This window comes from Trichechus manatus, unplaced genomic scaffold (assembly GCF_000243295.1).
Source record: "Trichechus manatus latirostris isolate Lorelei unplaced genomic scaffold, TriManLat1.0 scaffold00015, whole genome shotgun sequence".
NCBI lineage: Eukaryota > Metazoa > Chordata > Mammalia > Sirenia > Trichechidae > Trichechus > Trichechus manatus.
This window is the reverse complement of record NW_004443951.1, coordinates 3,889,529-3,908,064: the sequence shown is the minus strand read 5'-3', so window position 1 is coordinate 3,908,064 and position 18,536 is coordinate 3,889,529. Positions and strand designations below refer to the sequence as shown.

The window sequence follows — 18,536 nt, the reverse complement described above, 5'->3', positions numbered from 1 at the left end:
AACCAGAGACTTCATCAGCCTGAGACCAGAAGAACTAGATGGTGCCCGGCTAACACAATGACTGCTCTTACAGGACACACAACAGAGAGTCCCTGACAGATGGGAGAAAAGTGGGGTGCAGAACTCATATTCTAGTGCAAAGACCAAACTTAATGGTTTGATTGAGACTGGAGGGAGCCCGGAAGACACGGTCCCTGGACACTCTGTTAGCCCAAAACTAAAACCATTCCCAAGGCCAACTCTTCAGCGATTAGACTGGACTATGCGACATAAAATGATACTTGCGAGGAGAATGCTTCTTAGCTCAAGTAGATACATGAGACTAAATGGGCAGCTCTTGTCCAGAGGCGAGATGAGAAGGCAGAGAGGGTCAGGAGCTGGTTGAATGGACACAGGAAATCCGGGTTGGAAAGGAAGAGTGTGCTGTCACAGTATAGGGAGAGCTACTAGGGTCATGTAACAATGTATGTATAAACTTTTGTATGAGGGACTAACTTGAATTGTAAACTTTCACTTAAAGCACAACAGTAAAAAAAAGAAAAAGATTTACAGCCTTGGAAACCCTATGGGGCAGTCAGACTCTGTCCTATAGGGTCGCTGGTGAGTCGGAATTGACTTGACGGCAGTGGGTTTGGTTTTGGTTTGGTGAATTTACTGCCAACAAAAATCACAGATCTTTTCATATCATAATACAGTTGTTGCAGGTATCTTAAAACATCATTTATGCTCATTGCTACTTCAAAATTATGATAATGATTAGATCCACTGCTAGACCTTGTTATTTAATGTATTAATAGGCACATACTATTATTTTTTTAAGATTCTGAAAACTTTATTTCAATATTCCTTTGTAATCTATTGTAATCTATTTTATGCATTTAAACACACTATTCTCTGGACTATAGATTAGTTAGCAATATTGTTTCAATGTTTGAATTTCCCCACTGTGACAACTGGATTAAGGTTATGGAAGAGAATGCCTTTGTTCATAGAAGATACAGGCTAAAACATTTAGGGGTGAAGTATCAGTATATCTGTAACTAACTCTCACATAGTTCAGGAAAAAAAAACCCCACAAACATACATACATACATAAGAAGAGAAAGAGAAAAAGGAAATATGACAAAATATTTACAACTGAGCCAAAAGCTGGAAACAACTTAAGTGTACATCAACAGATGAATGGACAAATAAAATACAGTATATACATACAAGAGAATATCACTCAGCCATAAAGAACATGCTACAACATGGGTGAACCTTGAAAATATTATATGGAGTAAAATAAATCAATCACAAAAGGACAAATACTGTATGATCTCACCTACATGAAATATCTAGAATAGGCAAATGAATAGAGACCTAAGTTTTATTAGTGGCTACCAGGGGTGAGAAGGAGGGGAGAGAGAGAGTTATTATTTAGGAAGCAGTGAGTTTGTTTAAGATGCTGGAATATTTGGCAGTGATTACTGATGAATGTAACTGTTATCACTAAACTGTACATGCAAAAAACAATGAATTGGTAAATGTGTTATATATATTTTTACAACAACAAAAAAAAATAACAACTGGTTATACTGATGATCATTGTACTACTATGGCAATTTTTCTTAAAGTTTACAAAGTTGAGGGGATAGAAGAATTATTCTGAGGAGGGGCCCACCGGATTCAACAGACTCCCAAAGAGATCCAGTGCACAAAGGGTTTTAAAAATACTGCTCTAAACTCCTTACCTTTTAGCCTCATATACCCTTTCCTTTCACATACTCTATGCTACAGACAGGATCATTCACTTTTTTCACAATAATACCCCAGAGTTTCCTACTTTTGTGCCTCCTTTCACCTAGAGTGTATTCAAACCTTATCCATTATGTTTAATGCTCAACTGTTAGGGACTGAATTGTGTCCCCTAAAAATGTGTGTCAATTTGCGTAAGCCATGATTCCCAGTATCGTATGACTGTCCACCATTCTGTCATCTGATGTGATTTTCCTAGGTGTGGTAAATCCTACCTTTATGATGTTAATGAAGGGATTATTGGCAGTTATGTTACTGAGGCAGGACTCAATCTACAAGATTAGGTTGTGTCTTAAGTCAATGTCTTTTGAGCTATAAAAGAGAAGCAAGCAGAGAGACAGGAGGACCTCATGACACGAAGGAAGCAGAGCTGGGAGCAGAGCATGTCCTTTGGACCTGGAGTCCCTGGGATGAGAAGCTCCTAGACCAGGAGAAGATTGATGACAAGGACCTTTTCCAAGAACCAACAGAGAGAGAAAGCCTTCTAGCCTCCTAAACTGTGAGAGAATAAATTTCTCTTTGTTAAAGCCATCTACTTGCAGTATTTCTATTATAGCAGCATTAGATGACTAAGACATCAGCTTAATTCAAATTTACCACATCCATGAAGCTTTCCCTGATCCTATTCCAATCAAGGAAAATGTTCTCCTTTCCTCAAATTCGAAAACACACCGTTTCTAATACTATATGTGGTAATTATTACAGATTACCTTGCAGAGTATCTATGCAATACTTGAATTCTCAAAATATCAAGTATGATAGCAAGCTCTTCATGAATATTTAACAAAGGGATAGACAGATGATTACATAGATAGATGACTGTCATGCAAGATGTTCTATGTCCATCTGCTTAATCCCCTTATTGTTACTCAATACAAATACTCAAAAACACAAGAGTTAATTTTCAGATAGCCTCAAGGCCATCTTGAGACTCACATGACAAAGAGTAGCAGAATTAAAACTCCAGTGACACTTCCAAAAAGAGAAACAACGTCCACACCAGTTTCAACTTGGTCACAGATAACATTCAAAAAGAATTTGACTTCCAGTACCTGTTCTTGGTAATGAAACTCATTATCTTCAATTTTCTGAATCTCTTCAAAAATTCTGTGAGAGAAGAAAACTACAATTAGAAGCCATACTGAATTTTTTCATTAGAATCATCAGCAAGAGAGGCATAAAAATAAAGGAACTGGCCAAGTAAATAAAACCCTTAGCGTACACTCACATGTAGAAGGGTAAAGACATGGAGCCAGTAAAGAAAACTGCCTGAAAAACCATCAAGGCTGGAGTAAGCATGTCTATTGACAGCTTTAAGACTAAAAGGTATTAGGATTAACTCTTGGCTTCATTCTAAGAGTATTTATTACCTTTTTTCTGGGCCTAGCTTCTGCAGCATTTTTAAATACTGAAAGACAGTATGAGCAACCTGAAAACAAAACATTTGATTAGTCTTCTGCATGAAGTAATACCTATATAAAAGAAGAACCACTCCATTTTAATTATTTACCTCATAGAAGTGTTCAAAACCTTCATCAGTCAAGGTTATAGAAATGCTGAACACTGAATAGGTAGAATTTTGCTCAAATCCTGTCTCACCATTTCCACCAAACAGTGCAAGAGCCCAGCACCTACAGATAGGAAAAAATTAATATCTTGGGATTGATAATCTATAAACTCTTCAAATTAGCAAAATGGATTAGCTTTCTATGTAAAATTTGGAAACCTCAGCCTTTGATGCAAAGATATACTTTCCATCAGTAAGTTTAAAAGAACAAATTTTAAAAGCACAAGGCCTCCCAAGGAATTGTAGTACATGCAGGAATCACCAGACACTCCATATTTATTTGTTTAATGGAAACACTAATACATGTTAACCAAACCAAAAGAAACCTGTTGCTGCTGAGTCAATTCCAACTCACAGTGACCCTACAGAACAGGAGAGAACTGCCCTATAGGGCTTCCAAGGAGCGGATAGTGGATTCAAACTGCTGAGCTTTTGGTTAGCAGCTGCACTCTTAACCACTACGCCACCAGGGCTCCTTTTTTTTTAATACACATTACAACACAGTAAAACACTAACAGTTTTATGAAGCCATAGTAATTCTTGCTGAAATGAACAGCACAAAATATTAAGATGATGGTTGCTAGGAGGCATTTCATTTATCCCTTTCTGAAACTATCTTCCCAGGAAAAGCCTTAAAACACTTCATATATCTTCCCACTTAGAATGTCAATTGTGCTCTTCGAGACTATCAGCTAACCTATATAGCTCGTTTAGTAATAAACAAACAATGAGACTGTTTTATCTTTTCCTGACTAGAATAATCCTAAAAACCTAAAATAAGGAGAGAAGGAGCCAGAACGAAGTATTTGAAATTCTAATACAGTTCAGTACAGTAGAGGGGTTATGTACATCTCAAAACACTTCATGCTATACTGTGTAAGGCATATATGTACCTAATGTCATTAGTTTATTCTTTTATAACAACCATGTGTGCTCAGCTTTCTTTGAATGTTCTAGTATGTATCAATGTTTTAAATCACTTATTTACATTTCTCATCTATCTTTGCATGCTCAAATTAATTAGTGTATATAAAAACAAATAAGGAATTACTTTAATCCATTGTTCCTGATCCCAAAGTAAAGCTGTATTTCCAATATGTGGCTATAAGCAACATAAACGGATGCTTAAATACATTAGGAAACATTCTGCTAACATGGCTGCATAAAATGTTCACAGTCCGACTTATTATGATTTATCTGTTCAATAAAGTTTCCATTAATGTTTACATGTTTTGGAGGACGGGAGGCCACCTGAAGATTCACAGCATACTACTACTTACTATTCATTCAAATCTAAACTCTTGGTAAGAGCTAACCTTTTTATGTAATTCTGGAATCCAATAGTTTTACTTATGATTTAAAAAAAATTGTTTTTAACTACTTTCAACAGGGGCTAAAAGGTGGCTTACAAATATACAAAAATAATATGGCTATTAAAACAGTCTATGCTATTAAAATGACTATAATTAAGCATTAAATTTTATTCTAGACTTTTTGGCATCTAAAGCAAAAAGAGAAAAGAATGGCTTATATATAATAATATTATCTAATATTTTTCAAGTGTCTAAAGTAAAAGTGCTTATTAATTGAATACTTGCTTTTTTCTAAGGTAAGAAAGAATGCTGCCTTTGCCTTCATGTCCGACCAGCCAGGAGATATAGTGAAGTGGCTTCACCCTTTAAAAAAAAATTTAAGGTCAGAAACCAAAAAGTTAAGGTATAAATACACCAGAAAAATCTCACTTCTAAGACTACAATATTTAAGAATTATAAACTTACTCTCACATATCCATTTAAACAGAAAAGTATAACAATTAGCAGTAAGATAAAATCAGAAAAATATGGTAAATTTTAACTTCTTTCATTTGAAAAATGACTTCATCTGTATCTGTAAAAGCTTCCAGTATTGCATCAGGCTCTGTGGTAAATTAAAATGTCTTGCACAAAGAGTCAGAAAATCTAGGTTCTAGTTTTAGGTTTTTTTTTTTCCTTTAAGTAAATGCATGACCTTCAGTAGGAGGTGTAACCTCACTGTATCTTTCTTTTTTCCTACTCCTAGGGTTTTCATGAAGATGCAATTAACAAATGTGAAAATGTTTTATTATATAATAATAGTTCTGAGTAGTTGTATACATGTTACTCAAATCGTCTTTTTCCATTGGCTTCTGCTATAGTTTTGGAAATGCATTCCTATTAAAACAAAAGTGTACCAAAAAGTCATGTTAGGAGTCTGAACATTCTTAAATTTTAAAATTAGGTTACAAAATTCAATTCAGTAAATTCCTGAAAGTCAAGATATAATATTATGATTTCAACTATTTTAAGCAATCCCAAAAGCTCACACATTGCTAATACAGGAATTTAAGTTAACATATATACTAAGACTGGTGTAAAGGAGCAAAGAAGTTAATGAATGAACCTGATTATACAACTTATGCATCTGAAGGAAGCTAATTGTACTGCATGTAGTTAACTTTGGAGGGATAAACACTTTTTTTCTTTGTGCAAAATGACGCCCCTCCAAAAGCTAATTCACTGGGAATTCACATATATGGGGATTCCAAATGGATTTGTGATAAATGTCATGTTAAAACTAAATACAGTCCATAAAAAAAGTTAATCTGCTGGAAATATACAGAAAAGGTAACAGTCTTTTAGAGCAGAGTCATGAATTTTTTATTCTACTTTTCAATAATTTTCTAATTTTTCACAATGAGCATGAACTACTTTAGTAATCAGAGGATAAACAAAGCTTTGTTAATTAAAAAATAATAAAAAAATGCAAAAAAGGGAAGAATCATACACATAATGTAATTCCATTTCCATAAAAAAGATATTATGTGCCTTTTATTCATTATTTTAATACCTGAAGTACATATAAAAAACTATTAATGTCAGGCATATCTTTGAGGATAGGAACAAAGAAAAGGAGAAGCAGACTTTTACTTTTTACTTAATGCCATTTTCTCCTATTTTAATATTTCACAGGCATGTATTATTTTTATAGTAAAAATTTTAAACAAATAATAAATTTTTAAATGCACACGTAATAATTTTAACACATCTTAGGACACTCTAACTTACCTACACTCTTGGGGCCTCAATGTACATTAACTTTTGCCTATATTACCCTTGAACCAAAAGCAAGTAGGCAATACACATGCTGTCTGCAGTCTCACTAGAAGCATATTATTCTTGTTAACTTTGAGACTTGATTGTTTGAATATTCTAACATATAAGCGACAAGCATTTTTTACTGAGCTCAGGCAATATAGATTAATCTTTCTTTTGCTTGTATGTGTGTGCTCAGGGTTTTGTTTTGTTGATAGTCGTTTTAAAAAATAAGTTAAACTTTTATTAGTGCATTCAATTCATTAGCATTTGCTTCTAATTAGAAAAGCATTTATACAGTGTTTAATAAACTGCTTAGTCCATGCTATAGTATTCATATAAGAAAACTATACAGTTAAGGTGAAATATTTTTCTAATTTGTATAAATCTGCCCTAACTCATTCTCAACTCATAAAGTAAGTCCCTGAGATTTATCCTCCAGTCGTATGCCAGACTCAAAATTATTTAACTTTACTTTTGACGAGCTCAAACTAAATGGTTGCCACTGCCAAATAAATTAGTCAATATTATATTTTCGTACTGAAAGTACTAAAGAAAATTATCACAAAAGTTAGCATTCACACTGAGATACTTAATTTCAAAGATTCAAGTCCCAATTTACCAAATTATCTGTATTTATAAATTCAGAGCCCTCAGATTTAACCCATTTAGCATGCTTTAAAAATGTAACTCTCACTAATGAAGTAATAAACTTGCCCTTGACCTCTTACCTGTAATGTTGTTGTTGAGGGGGAAGTGCCCATGTGATGGTCAAAGCATGAATTTTTCTGATTGGAACCACTAAAAAATATTTTTCAGAAGAACAGATATAAGTGTTTCTCCATAACTTTTACTATGTTACATGAACGTGTTCTTTCTCTTTTTTAATTCAATATATTTCATTTGCCGATAAACAGGGGAAATAAATATAACGCGCCTATTATTTCAAGTTGCCAATTTCTACTTTGAATAATGTAATTTTTATAAAATTCTTTTTGATTTGGTTTCATGAGTAGTGAAAGCAGGGATTAAAGATCTATGAGAATATGTAATGCTGCCAAGGATGGATCTCTTGCAAGGATATGGGACTAGGAGTTAGGAGACCCAGAGTCTAAATCCAGCCCGACCACCATCTTACCGGATGTGCTTAAATGAACTTGAGAAAATCATTTACATTTAAATCTTTCTGAAGCTGTTTCCTTAAGGTAAAATAAGCGGGTTGGGCTAGATTATCTCTAAGATTCTTCCCAGTGCTATTATTCTATGATTCTATGGATATGAAATCCAAAGGTGGAAATAATATAACCCAAAATAAGTTGTCTCAGGGAAGAGTGAGCTTAGGTAGAATGGAGCCAGCAGAAACAGTGTGACAAAGTGACAAAGTGGTCATTGATGAAAAGGAGGAAGAGGAAAGAGACCGACAACGGAGTGAAGGAGGAGGTGGGAATACCTAGGCAATTGAGAGAAAGAAAAAAAAAAAATCTGCCATGACAAAAAGAGCAAAGACAGACAAACAGGGAGTTAAGAATGTTTCTACAATGTTCACTATGGGTAAATCTTTAAGTAAATTATAGGATACCCATGTGATGATTCATTCATGCAGTTATTACAAATATTAAATTTAAAAAAAGCAGTAGGCAAAAGTGTATATACTTTACAATATCAACGATGTTAAGAAAACATACGTATAAAATATATCTATAAAAATTAGAAGGAAATTTGCCAAAATATCTCTCTGGGTAGTAAGATTTATGGGTGATTTTTTTCCCCTTTCTTTACACATTTCTCTACTTTGAAATTTTTCTTCATTTAATACATAGTTTTTATAATGAAGTTAAAAGGAAATGATATCCAAAGTGTTTTCCTCCTTCCCTATTTTTAAAGAGCAAAATCTAGATAAAATAGAAAAGAAACAACAACAACAACAAAAAAACCCAAAGAACAAAAGGAAACAAGGGGAAACAGGGAGAAAGCATGAAACAGAATCAAATAGCAGCACAGCACCACAACTAATCAATCTGCAGTTTGTTAGCGGCCTGCTGCTATCTGTCACTAACTGGATCTCCATTGCCCATCCAGTCCATTTACAATCCAGCTGTACTTTCTGTTGTGTTTTCATTTTTAAAGAAAATTGGCAGCCTCAATTAAGTTTTAGAAAATGTGCTAAAGTTATTTCAAACAGTTTTAAACCTTTGGTTCACAAACCTCTATAAAGTTTATTAAATGCTGGTGTGTCAAATGGATCCGTTAAATGGCCAAAGTTTGGTTTCGGCAACCCACTGAAAATAAAACAAATACATTAAAATTTAATTGGCAAATGCCTTTACAAGCAGTATCTTTTGGGATATCTAACTGATAGGTATTTATAATCTATTCTGTATATTCCTAGCTGAAAAGCATTCTAGGCAACAAAGCATCAAAATCCTGAACTCCACAACCTATTCTTAACCTCAGCCCCAATAACTCAAACAGAGATAGCAGAAGTAATGAACTGAACGGACTCACCCCCAACATTTACTGCATCTATGAGCCCCATTCAATTTTAGTTCTCCTCTCGTACAAAGCCATTTCAAAAACAAAACTTGTACCAGAGATAATTTTTTTTAATCAACAAATATCTATGGAGTGATTATTAGGTATAAGGCATGATATTAAACATAAAGCACTGTCTTAGGCACTCTGGTATCTAAAAGATTTGGTCCCTCCTTCAAGGTGCTTCCAATCTGGTTGACAAATATTCTAACTTTAATATTTCTTCTAATACATAGTCAGTATAAATTAGTATTAAATACCTAGTCAGTATAAATTAGTATTAAATACCTAGAAGACTTTTTAACTTGTCTGATTAAGGAGTCAAAGTTATTAGTGAATAATATTCAAGAAAAGTTTTTAAATGCTCATCAGAGATTGACAGAGCCTAATGAATCCCTCTATTAAATACACTTCCAGTTTTATTAGTAAAGTTTCACAGTAAAACACATTCCAATCTGCCATCTGACATTTCCATCGGTCATACTCACTTTTTATTAAAAAAACTAAAAAACACAACTTTGGCAAAGCTTTATTTACTTTTCTATACGAATCCCTCTATTAAATACACTTCCAGTTTTATTAGTAAAGTTTCACAGTAAAACACATTCCAATCTGCCATCTGACATTTCCATCGGTCATACTCACTTTTTATTAAAAAAACTAAAAAACACAACTTTGGCAAAGCTTTATTTACTTTTCTATACATAAGAAGAACTGCTAATTATCAATGGAAATTTACATAAAACCAAGATAATAAGAACAAATCAGGTGTTATTAGAAATTATTCTGACATATTTGAAGTTATTTTTTCTTCCATTAATTTGAAATAAACTATGTCCTGGAATGAAGAACTAGAAAAAGTCACTAGCTTACCCACCTGATGACAGAAAAAAATCTGATTCATTTATTTTACTCAAATGCAAACTGCTAAGGGTAGGAAGAAAGACTATTGTTTCAGAATGCAATTTTTTGTGTTCTTTGTAACAAAAATGTAGCACTATTATTTTGATGAATTTGAAGTGAACAAAAAATGCCTAATAGCATTCTTAACTGGAACCCTATATACGATTTCTTATGAAATCAAATAGGCTTTTCCAGGCAATATGGAAAATTAGCCATCATCTGCAAGATTATTTCTCTGATAGGAAAGCATTCCAAGTTCCAAACAACTGACTTAGAAAACAAACTTTCAGAACACAATTTGACCCGAGGCAGGGGATACAAATATACACATCCGCCTCTCAATACAGTACTTGCCTTCATATAACAGTTTCAAACACCTTACACAGTAACAGAAAAGCTCTGGATAAATATAAGAGGAGGCATAATATTTACTGTAATTTTAAAAGCTTGTAAATTCTCAACTATTAAAATACCACTGAACCCAGGAAACCTGGGTTCTCATCTTAGTAATCACACTCAAAAGCTGTGTGAACTTTAGGCCTTAATTTCATCACCCACTTAAAAAACAAAATGAGACAAAAAAACCTTTGGAACTCATACAAGAAGTTATCTTTTAGCTCTAAAGGTGTGTGATTCATAAAAATAAATGTCTTACTTGTTTGGTATCTGAGAGAAGATTTCGGTCACCCACTTTTCCAAAGTATCCAGGGTTTCTTGAGGTGGGGGTAGATGAGAGAAAGGGAAATGTAAGGTCATTATTCAAGACAGAAATAAAATTAGCTTTCTCACAGACTTTCAGCTACAAAGCAAAGAGGTGCTTTAATTTGGGAATTATTTGCCACTCCTTAACCAGGAATGAGTAACAAGAAAAACAACAGTAGATAAGAAATCTTAAGACATAGTAAATTTTGTTAGATTCCTTTATCCTCCTTGATAAAGGTAGAAGCAGCACACAAATAATAATAGAAAGCAAAATTTAAAAAAAAACAAAAACATTTGTTTGTCATTAGACTAGTGTAAAGGGCCAAGAGATATGCCAACCACCCTCCGGCACCCATTCCAAAACTTCCTTCCTCTAGGAAGGTTTCTCCTGACTAACTTACACTACACTGACCCCTCTTCTTCATGGCATCTCATCAGGACTTTTATACTTCATTTGTTTTACATTCATTTACACTTGTTGAGGTCTTACTCCAGAAGTGTTCTTAGGTTTCATGTATATGATTTCTATCTTCCTTTGATCCCTTTTTAATTTCATAAGAAATTATTTTGAAATATCTAGTAAAACATGATACCTAAAAGAAAAATAAACCTCTTAGCTTTATCCCAGTGACTCATCTCCATCACTGGATAGTACCTGTTAAGTTCCACCAGGCACACAAGTTTCACTAATTCTCAATAAGGAAGCACCAGTGTATAAAATGCAAAATGCAAATTAGACTAAAAAATCAACTCCTGGATTTATTCTATACTATTTACATAGATATTTTACTCTTAAATGGTATAATAAATGTTAAAGCTCCAAAATGTATTGAATCTAGATTGTACAAGGTTCTCTTATCAAAAATCTAGGGCTTATGTTAAAAATTTCCAACAAGCACTAATAAGATCTTGTATTTGTCATTACAGAAGAAGAAAATGCAAAAGAAACAGAATACCCAGTTGAAGAAAAATGCATGTACATGACATGATTTAGAAACATAATAACTTAAAATTATAAATTAACATTACATAAAGAATATGGAATTCCCTATTTTAACAAATGTTGTAAAAGGAATCTATCTAAAAGCACATCTACAGTTTGAACAAAGGAATCTATCATACCATATTCATAACTTTACATTCAAGTCAACTTTGGTGGACAAATTTTGATACTAAATGCAAAAATGTTTTATACGTAAGTGCCAAGTCAGCTTTGATCTCAATTTTGACAATGTAGAGGGTAAACTTTTATATAAAGGAGAATCACATTAGGATGAGACGATTACATTTTCAAAAAGAAATGTGCAAACTATAAGGTATGTCAAAAGGAACAAGTTAGCAATAGACTGACTTTGAATAGCCTAAGGAAGTTGAAATGTTAAAAAAAAAAAAAGTACCATGGTTCCTTTTCATGAGAAAAAGTTAACATAATACTGAAGATAATGATAAAAGAAGAAAAAGAGTAGAGGTATTTATCAGTCATTTATATTTAAGATACTCTGCCATCATCACCATGACCTATCGCAATTAATCATGCTATTTTAGTGGACCTATGATGGCACAACAGCTGCTAAACAAAAGGCTGGCAGTTCGAACCAATCCAGCAGCCCTGCAGAAGAAACACCTGGCAATCTTCTTCAGTAAAGATTACAGAACCCTATGGGGAAGTTCTACTCTGTCACATGGGGTTGCTATGAGTCAGATTTAACTCAACGGCACCTCACAATAACAGCGTGTAAGGATGTGCACGGGGTTGCCATGAGTTGGGGGCCAACTCAGCTTCAGCTAACAACAACAATATGTAAAGATGAACAGACAGACACCTTGCCCTTTAAGAGTTTATAATCAATATAGATTAAATGTAAAATCACAGATACGGAGGCAGCTGAATGTGGCTTAAAAGATCAATTCATGACCTATTAGTACATTAGTATACTCACAGACTATTCTATAGATAAGACCTATGTCTATAAGACAGACCCTGGTGGTGTAATGGTTAAGCACTCAGCTGCTAATCAAACGGCTGGTGGTTCGAACCCACCAGCAGCTCTGCAAGAGAAAATGCCTGGTGATCTGCTCCCATAAAGATTTAGACTAGAAAACTCTACCAGGTAGCTCTACTCTGTCATAAAGGGTTGCTATGAATCAGAATTGACTCAACAGCATACAACAACAACGTCAGGAAGAGAAAAACATCTATCTGAGAATCAGATAACCTTGTGCTTCCCTGAGCTCTGCCACTTGCTATGTGACCTCTCCAAATTCTCATTTTCTTTTCTTTGTATTAGGGTCAAGCACTAAAGTCAATGACAGAATACTGTAACACTGATCCAGGCAAACAAATCATAAGAAATGACTACTCTGGCATAATTCCAAGGCCCACTGTAGATAATGTTACCTTTCGACTGAACCACTAAAGTCATATAATGAGCAGAGTAGTAACACATCCAGAATTCTCTCAGTCTAGCATGTGTATCAATATTATTCCGTTTTGGCTCATGTTTGAGAGTCTCAGCATTTCCTGTAAAAAGATGAAAAAGATTATAGAAATAACTAAGTTCACTTTGTTAAAAGTAATCTACACCAACAATGCATGTTCTGCTACTACATATGACAAATGAAATAACCCAAATGACTCAAGAATATTGAACTACTGTGTAATAATAATAATAATAATAATAATAAACAAAACAAAACTTCACTAAGGTCAAGCAGCAATTCTGAAGTATATTTTAATACACAGGAATTAATTTCTGACTGGCAATACCTTAACAACAAGTAGTGCCATATTTTTACAAAAATAACGCACGCCTTCTACATTTGTTTGCCAACTGTGCCTTGCCCCTGCCAGGTATTTTCTTAAGTGCCGCTATGCCAATTTTTTTTACATGTTGCTTTAGAAAATCTTAGCCTAGCACACCTCATTAGGTTACCGTGATGATCAAATGCGATAACTAACATATAGTGTTAGCACATAACTGGAACCACAAAAGCATTCACAAAATGCTAGGTATTACTCTTGCTATTCAGGAACCCAATGTTAGAGAAACAAATACAGGCAGGCTTAACTACTAGCTACAGGAAAACCTATAAAGAAGCTACAACATACCTACCCCCTTGCTTTATGTTTTTCCACTCTTTACCAACTTTTTTACTTCCCATACAAAAACTTCTACATACATTGTTACGTGACCCTACTTGCTCTCCCCATACTGTGACAGCACACTCTCCTCCTTTCCACCCGATTCCCCATGTCCATTCAACCAGCTCCTAACCCTCTACACCATCCCATCTCACCTCTGGACAGAAGCTGCCCATTTAGTCTCTTGTATCTACTTGAGCTAAGAGGCACGCTCCTCATGAGTATCACTTTATGTCCCACAGTCCAGTCCAATCCCCGTCTGAAGAGTTGGCTTCAGAAATTATTTCAGTTCTGGGCTGATAGAGAATCCATGGCCTGTGCTTTCCAGGGTTCCTCCAGTCTCAGTCAGACCATTAAGTCTGGTCTTCTTACTAGAATTTGAGTTCTGCACCCCACCTTTCTCCTGTTCCATCTGGGACTCTCAGTTGTGTTCCCTGTCAGGGCGGTCATTGGTGGTAGCCAGGCACCATCTAGTTCTTCTGGTCTCAGGCTGATGAAGTCTGGTTTATGTGGCCCTTTCTGTCTCTTGGACTAATACTTTCCCTGTGTCTTTGGTGTTCTTCATTCCGCTTTACTCCAGATGGCTGGGACCAATTGATGTATCTTAGATGGCTGCTTGCAAGCTTTTAAGACCCCAGACGCCACTCACCAAAGCAGGATGCAGAAAATTTTCTTATTAAGCTTTGTTATGCCAACTGACCTAGATGTCCCCTGAAAGCATGGTCCCCAGACCCCTACCCCTGCTACTCTGTCCCTCAAAGTGCTTGATTGTATTCAGGAAACTTCTTAGCTTTGGTTTAGTCCAGTTGTGCTGATTTCCCCTGTAGCGTGTGCTGTCCTTCCCATCACAAAAGATAAATCTTATCTACTATCTAGTTAGTAAATAACCCTCACCGTCCCTCCCCACCCTAGTAACCATCAAAGAATGTGTTCTTCTGTGATTAAACCTTTTTTGGAGTTCTTATAATAGTGGTCTTATATAATATTTGTCCTTCTGTGACTGACTAAATTCACTCACAGTAATGACCTCCAGCTTCCTCCATGTTATGTTTCACTGCTTCATCGTTGTTCTTTTATCATTGTGTAGTATTCCATTGTGTGGACATACCATAATTTGTTTATCCATTCGTCCGCTGATGGGCACCTAGGTTGTTTCCATCTTTTTGCTATTGTGAACAGTGCTGCAATGAACATGGGTGTGCATGTATCTATTCATGTGCTGATTCTTATTTCTCTAGGATATATTCCAAGAAGCGGGATAGCTAGATCATATGGTACTTCTATTTCTAGCTTTTTAATGAAGTGCAAAATCGATTTCCAAAGCGGTTGTACCATTTTACTTTCCCACCAACAGTGTATAAGTGTTCCAGACTCTCCACAACCTCTCTAGCATTTATTATTTTGTGTTTTTTGGATTAATGCTAGCTGTGTAGGGGTGAGAAAGTATCACATTGTAGCTTTGATCTGCATTTCTCTAATGGTTAATGATCATGACAATTTCTTCATGTGTCTGTTAGCCACCTGAGTACCTTCTTTGGCGAAGTGCCTGTTCATATCCTTTGCCCACTTTTTAACTGAGTTATTTGTCTTTTTGTTGTTGAGGTTTTGCAGTATCTTGTATATTTTAGCGATTAGACACTGATCGGATTTGTCGTAGCCAAAAACTTTTTCCCCGTCTGTAGGTTGTCTTTTGACTCTTTTGGTGAAGTCTTTTAATGAGCGTTAAGTGTTTTTTAGAAGCTCCCAGTTATCTAGTCTCTCTTCTGGTGCTTGTGTATTCTTACTTATGGTTCGTATTGTGTTTATGCTATGTATTAGGGCTCCTAGTGTTGTCCCTATTTTTTCTTCCATGATCTTTATCGTTTTCGATTTTAAGTCTTTGATACATTTTGAGTTAGTTTTTGTGCATGGTGTGAGGTATGGGTATTGTTTCAGTTTTTTGCAGATGGATATCCAGTTATGCCAGCACCATTTGTTAAAGAGACTGTCTTTTCCCCAATTAACGGACTTTGGGCCTTGGTCAAATATCAGCTGCTCATAGGTGGATGAATTTACGTCTGGATTCTCAATCCTGTTCAATAGGTCTATGTAACTGTTGTTGTAACAGTAACAGGCTGTTTTGACTACTGTGGCGGTATAATAGGTTCTAAAATCAGGTAGTGTGAAGCCTCCCACTTTGTTCTTCTTCTTGAGTAATGCTTTACTTATTTGGGGCCTCTTCCCTTTCCATATGAAGTTGGTGATTGGTTTCTCCAGCTCGATAAAAAATGCCGGTGGAATTTGGATCAGGATTGCATTGTATCTGTAGATTGCTTTGGGTAGAATTGACATTTTCACAATGTTGAGTCTACCTATCCATGAGCAAAGTATGTTTTTCCACTTATGCAGGTCTCTTGGTTTCTTGCATTAGTGTTTTGTAGTTTTCACTGTATACATCTTTTACGTCTCTGGTTAGATTTATTCCTAAGTATTTTATCTTCTTAGGGGCTATTGTAAATGGTATTGATTTTGCAATTTCCTCTTCAAGGTTCTCTTTGTTGGTGTAGAGGAATCCAACTGATTTTTTGTATGTTTATCTTATATCCTGAAACTTCGCTGAAATCTTCTATTAGTTTCAGTAGCTTTCTTGTGGATTCTTTGGGGTTTTCTGTGTATAAGACCATATCATCTGCAAATAGAGATACTTTGACTTCTTCTCTACCAATTTGGATGCCATTTCTTTCTTTTTCTAGCCTAATTGCTCTGGCTAGGACCTCCAGCACAATGTTGAATAAGAGTGGTGATAAACGGCATCCTTGTCTGGTTCCTGTTCTCAAGGGGAATGCTTTCAAAGTCTCTCCATTTAGGATGATGTTGGCTGTTGGCTTTGTATAAATGCCCTTAATTATACTGAGGAATTTCTCTTCTATTCCCATTTTGTTGAGAGTTTTTATCATGAATGGGTGTTGGACTTCGTCAAACGCCTTTTCTGCATTGACTGATAAGATCATGTGGTTCTTGTCTTTGTTTTATTTATGTGCTGGATTACACTGATCGTTTTTTTAATGTTGAACCATCCCTGCATAGCTGGTATAAATCCCACTTGATCATAGTGAATTATTTTTTTGATATGCTGCTGAATTCTATTGGCTAGAATTTTGTTGAGGATTCTTGCGTCAATGTTCATGCAGGATATTGTCTGTAATTTTCTTTTTTTGTGATGTCTTTACCTGGTTTTGGTATCAGGGTTATTCTGGCTTCACAGAATGAGTTTGGGGGTACTCCATTCTTTTCTATGCTCTGAAATACCTTTAGTAGTAGTGGTGTTAACTCTTCTCTGAAAGTTTGGTAGAATTCTCCAGTGAAGCCATCCGGGCCAAGGCTTTTTTTTGTTGGGAGTTGTTTAATTACCTTTTCAATCTCTTCTTTTGTTATGGGTTTATTTAGTTGTTCTCTCTCTGTTTGTGTTAGTTTAGGTAGGTAGTGAGTTTCTAGAAATTTGTCCATTTCCTCTAGGTTTTCAAATTTGTTAGAGTACAATTTTTCAAAGTATTATGATTCCTTTAATTTCAGTTGGGTCTACTGTGATATCATCCATCTCATTTCTCATATGGGTTATCTGCTTCCTCTCCTGTCTTTCAGTTTAGCCAATGGTTTATCGATTTTGTTGATCTTTTCAAAGAACCAGCTTTTGGTCTTGTTAACTCTTTCAATTGTTTTTTTATTCTCTATTTCATTTAATTCTGCTCTAATTTTTATTATTTCCTTTCTTCTGGCACCTGAGGGCTTCTTTTGCTGCTCTTTCTACTTGTTCAAGTTGTAGGGTTAATGTTTTAATTACGGCCCTTTCTTCTTTTTGGATGTGTGCATTTATTGCTATAAACTGACCTCTGAGCACTGGTTTTTGCTGTGTCCCAAAGGTTCTGGTAGGATGTGTTTTCATTCTCGTTTGATTCTATGAATTTCTTTATTGTATTCTTAATTTCTTTTATAACCCAGTAGTTTATAAGCAAGGTGTTGTTCAGTTTCCACGTGTTTGATTTTTTTTCCTTGCTTTTTCTCTTGTTGATTTCTACTTTTATGGCTTTCTGGTCAGAAAAGATGCTTTGTAATATTTCAATGCTTTGGATTCTGTGAAGGCTTGCTTTATGGCCTAATACGTGGTCTATCTGGAGACTGTTTCACATGCGTTGGAAAAGAAAGTATACTTGGCTGCTGTTGGGTGGAGTGTTCGGTATACGTCTATGAGATAAAGTTGGCTGATTGCAGCATTTAGCTCTTCCATGTCTTTGTTGAGATTCTTTCTGGATGTTCTGTCCTTCACCCAAAGTGGTGTATTAAAGTCTCCTACCACTATTGTGGAGCTGTCTCTTTTCAGTGCTGTCAGAGTTTATGTATTTTGCAGCCCTGTCATTGGGTGCGTATTTTTTATTTTTATGTCCTCCTGGTGTACTGACCTTTTAATCATTATATAGTGTCCTTCCTTATCCTTTGTGGTAGATTTTACTTTAAAGTCTATTTTGTCAGAGATTAATAATGCCACTCCTGCTCTTTTTTGAGTGTTGTTTGCTTGATATTTTTTTCCATCCTCTGAGTTTTAGTTTCTTTGTGTCTTTAAGTCTAAGGTGTGTCTCTTGTAGGCAGCACATAGACGGATCACATTTTTGTATCCAATCTGCCACTCTCTGTCTCTTTATTGGTGCATTTAGTCCATTTACATTCAGCGTAATTATTGATAGGTGTGAGTTTAGTGCTGTCATTTTGATGTCTTTTTTGTGTGTGTTGTTCACAGTTTCTTTGTTCC

At 35.2% G+C, this 18,536-nt stretch overlaps 1 protein-coding gene across 3 annotated transcripts in view; it reads right to left on the bottom strand.

The window, feature by feature from the left end:
• Positions 1–18,536, bottom strand: part of NRDC (nardilysin convertase) — an 88,557-nt gene that overhangs the window by 26,107 nt on the left and 43,914 nt on the right. For all 3 annotated transcript variants that reach the window (XR_002823239.1, XM_004371741.2, XM_004371740.2), the window contains 8 exons: positions 13,010–13,132; positions 10,565–10,622; positions 8,680–8,753; positions 7,206–7,275; positions 4,963–5,040; positions 3,308–3,428; positions 3,168–3,226; positions 2,850–2,904 (listed from right to left, as the gene is read on the bottom strand). Coding sequence is in view for 2 of the 3 variants with exons in the window: in XM_004371741.2 (XP_004371798.1) it covers positions 2,850–2,904; positions 3,168–3,226; positions 3,308–3,428; positions 4,963–5,040; positions 7,206–7,275; positions 8,680–8,753; positions 10,565–10,622; positions 13,010–13,132 (638 nt within the window). In the remaining variant the exon portion in view is untranslated. The remainder of the gene's footprint in view (positions 1–2,849; positions 2,905–3,167; positions 3,227–3,307; positions 3,429–4,962; positions 5,041–7,205; positions 7,276–8,679; positions 8,754–10,564; positions 10,623–13,009; positions 13,133–18,536) is intronic.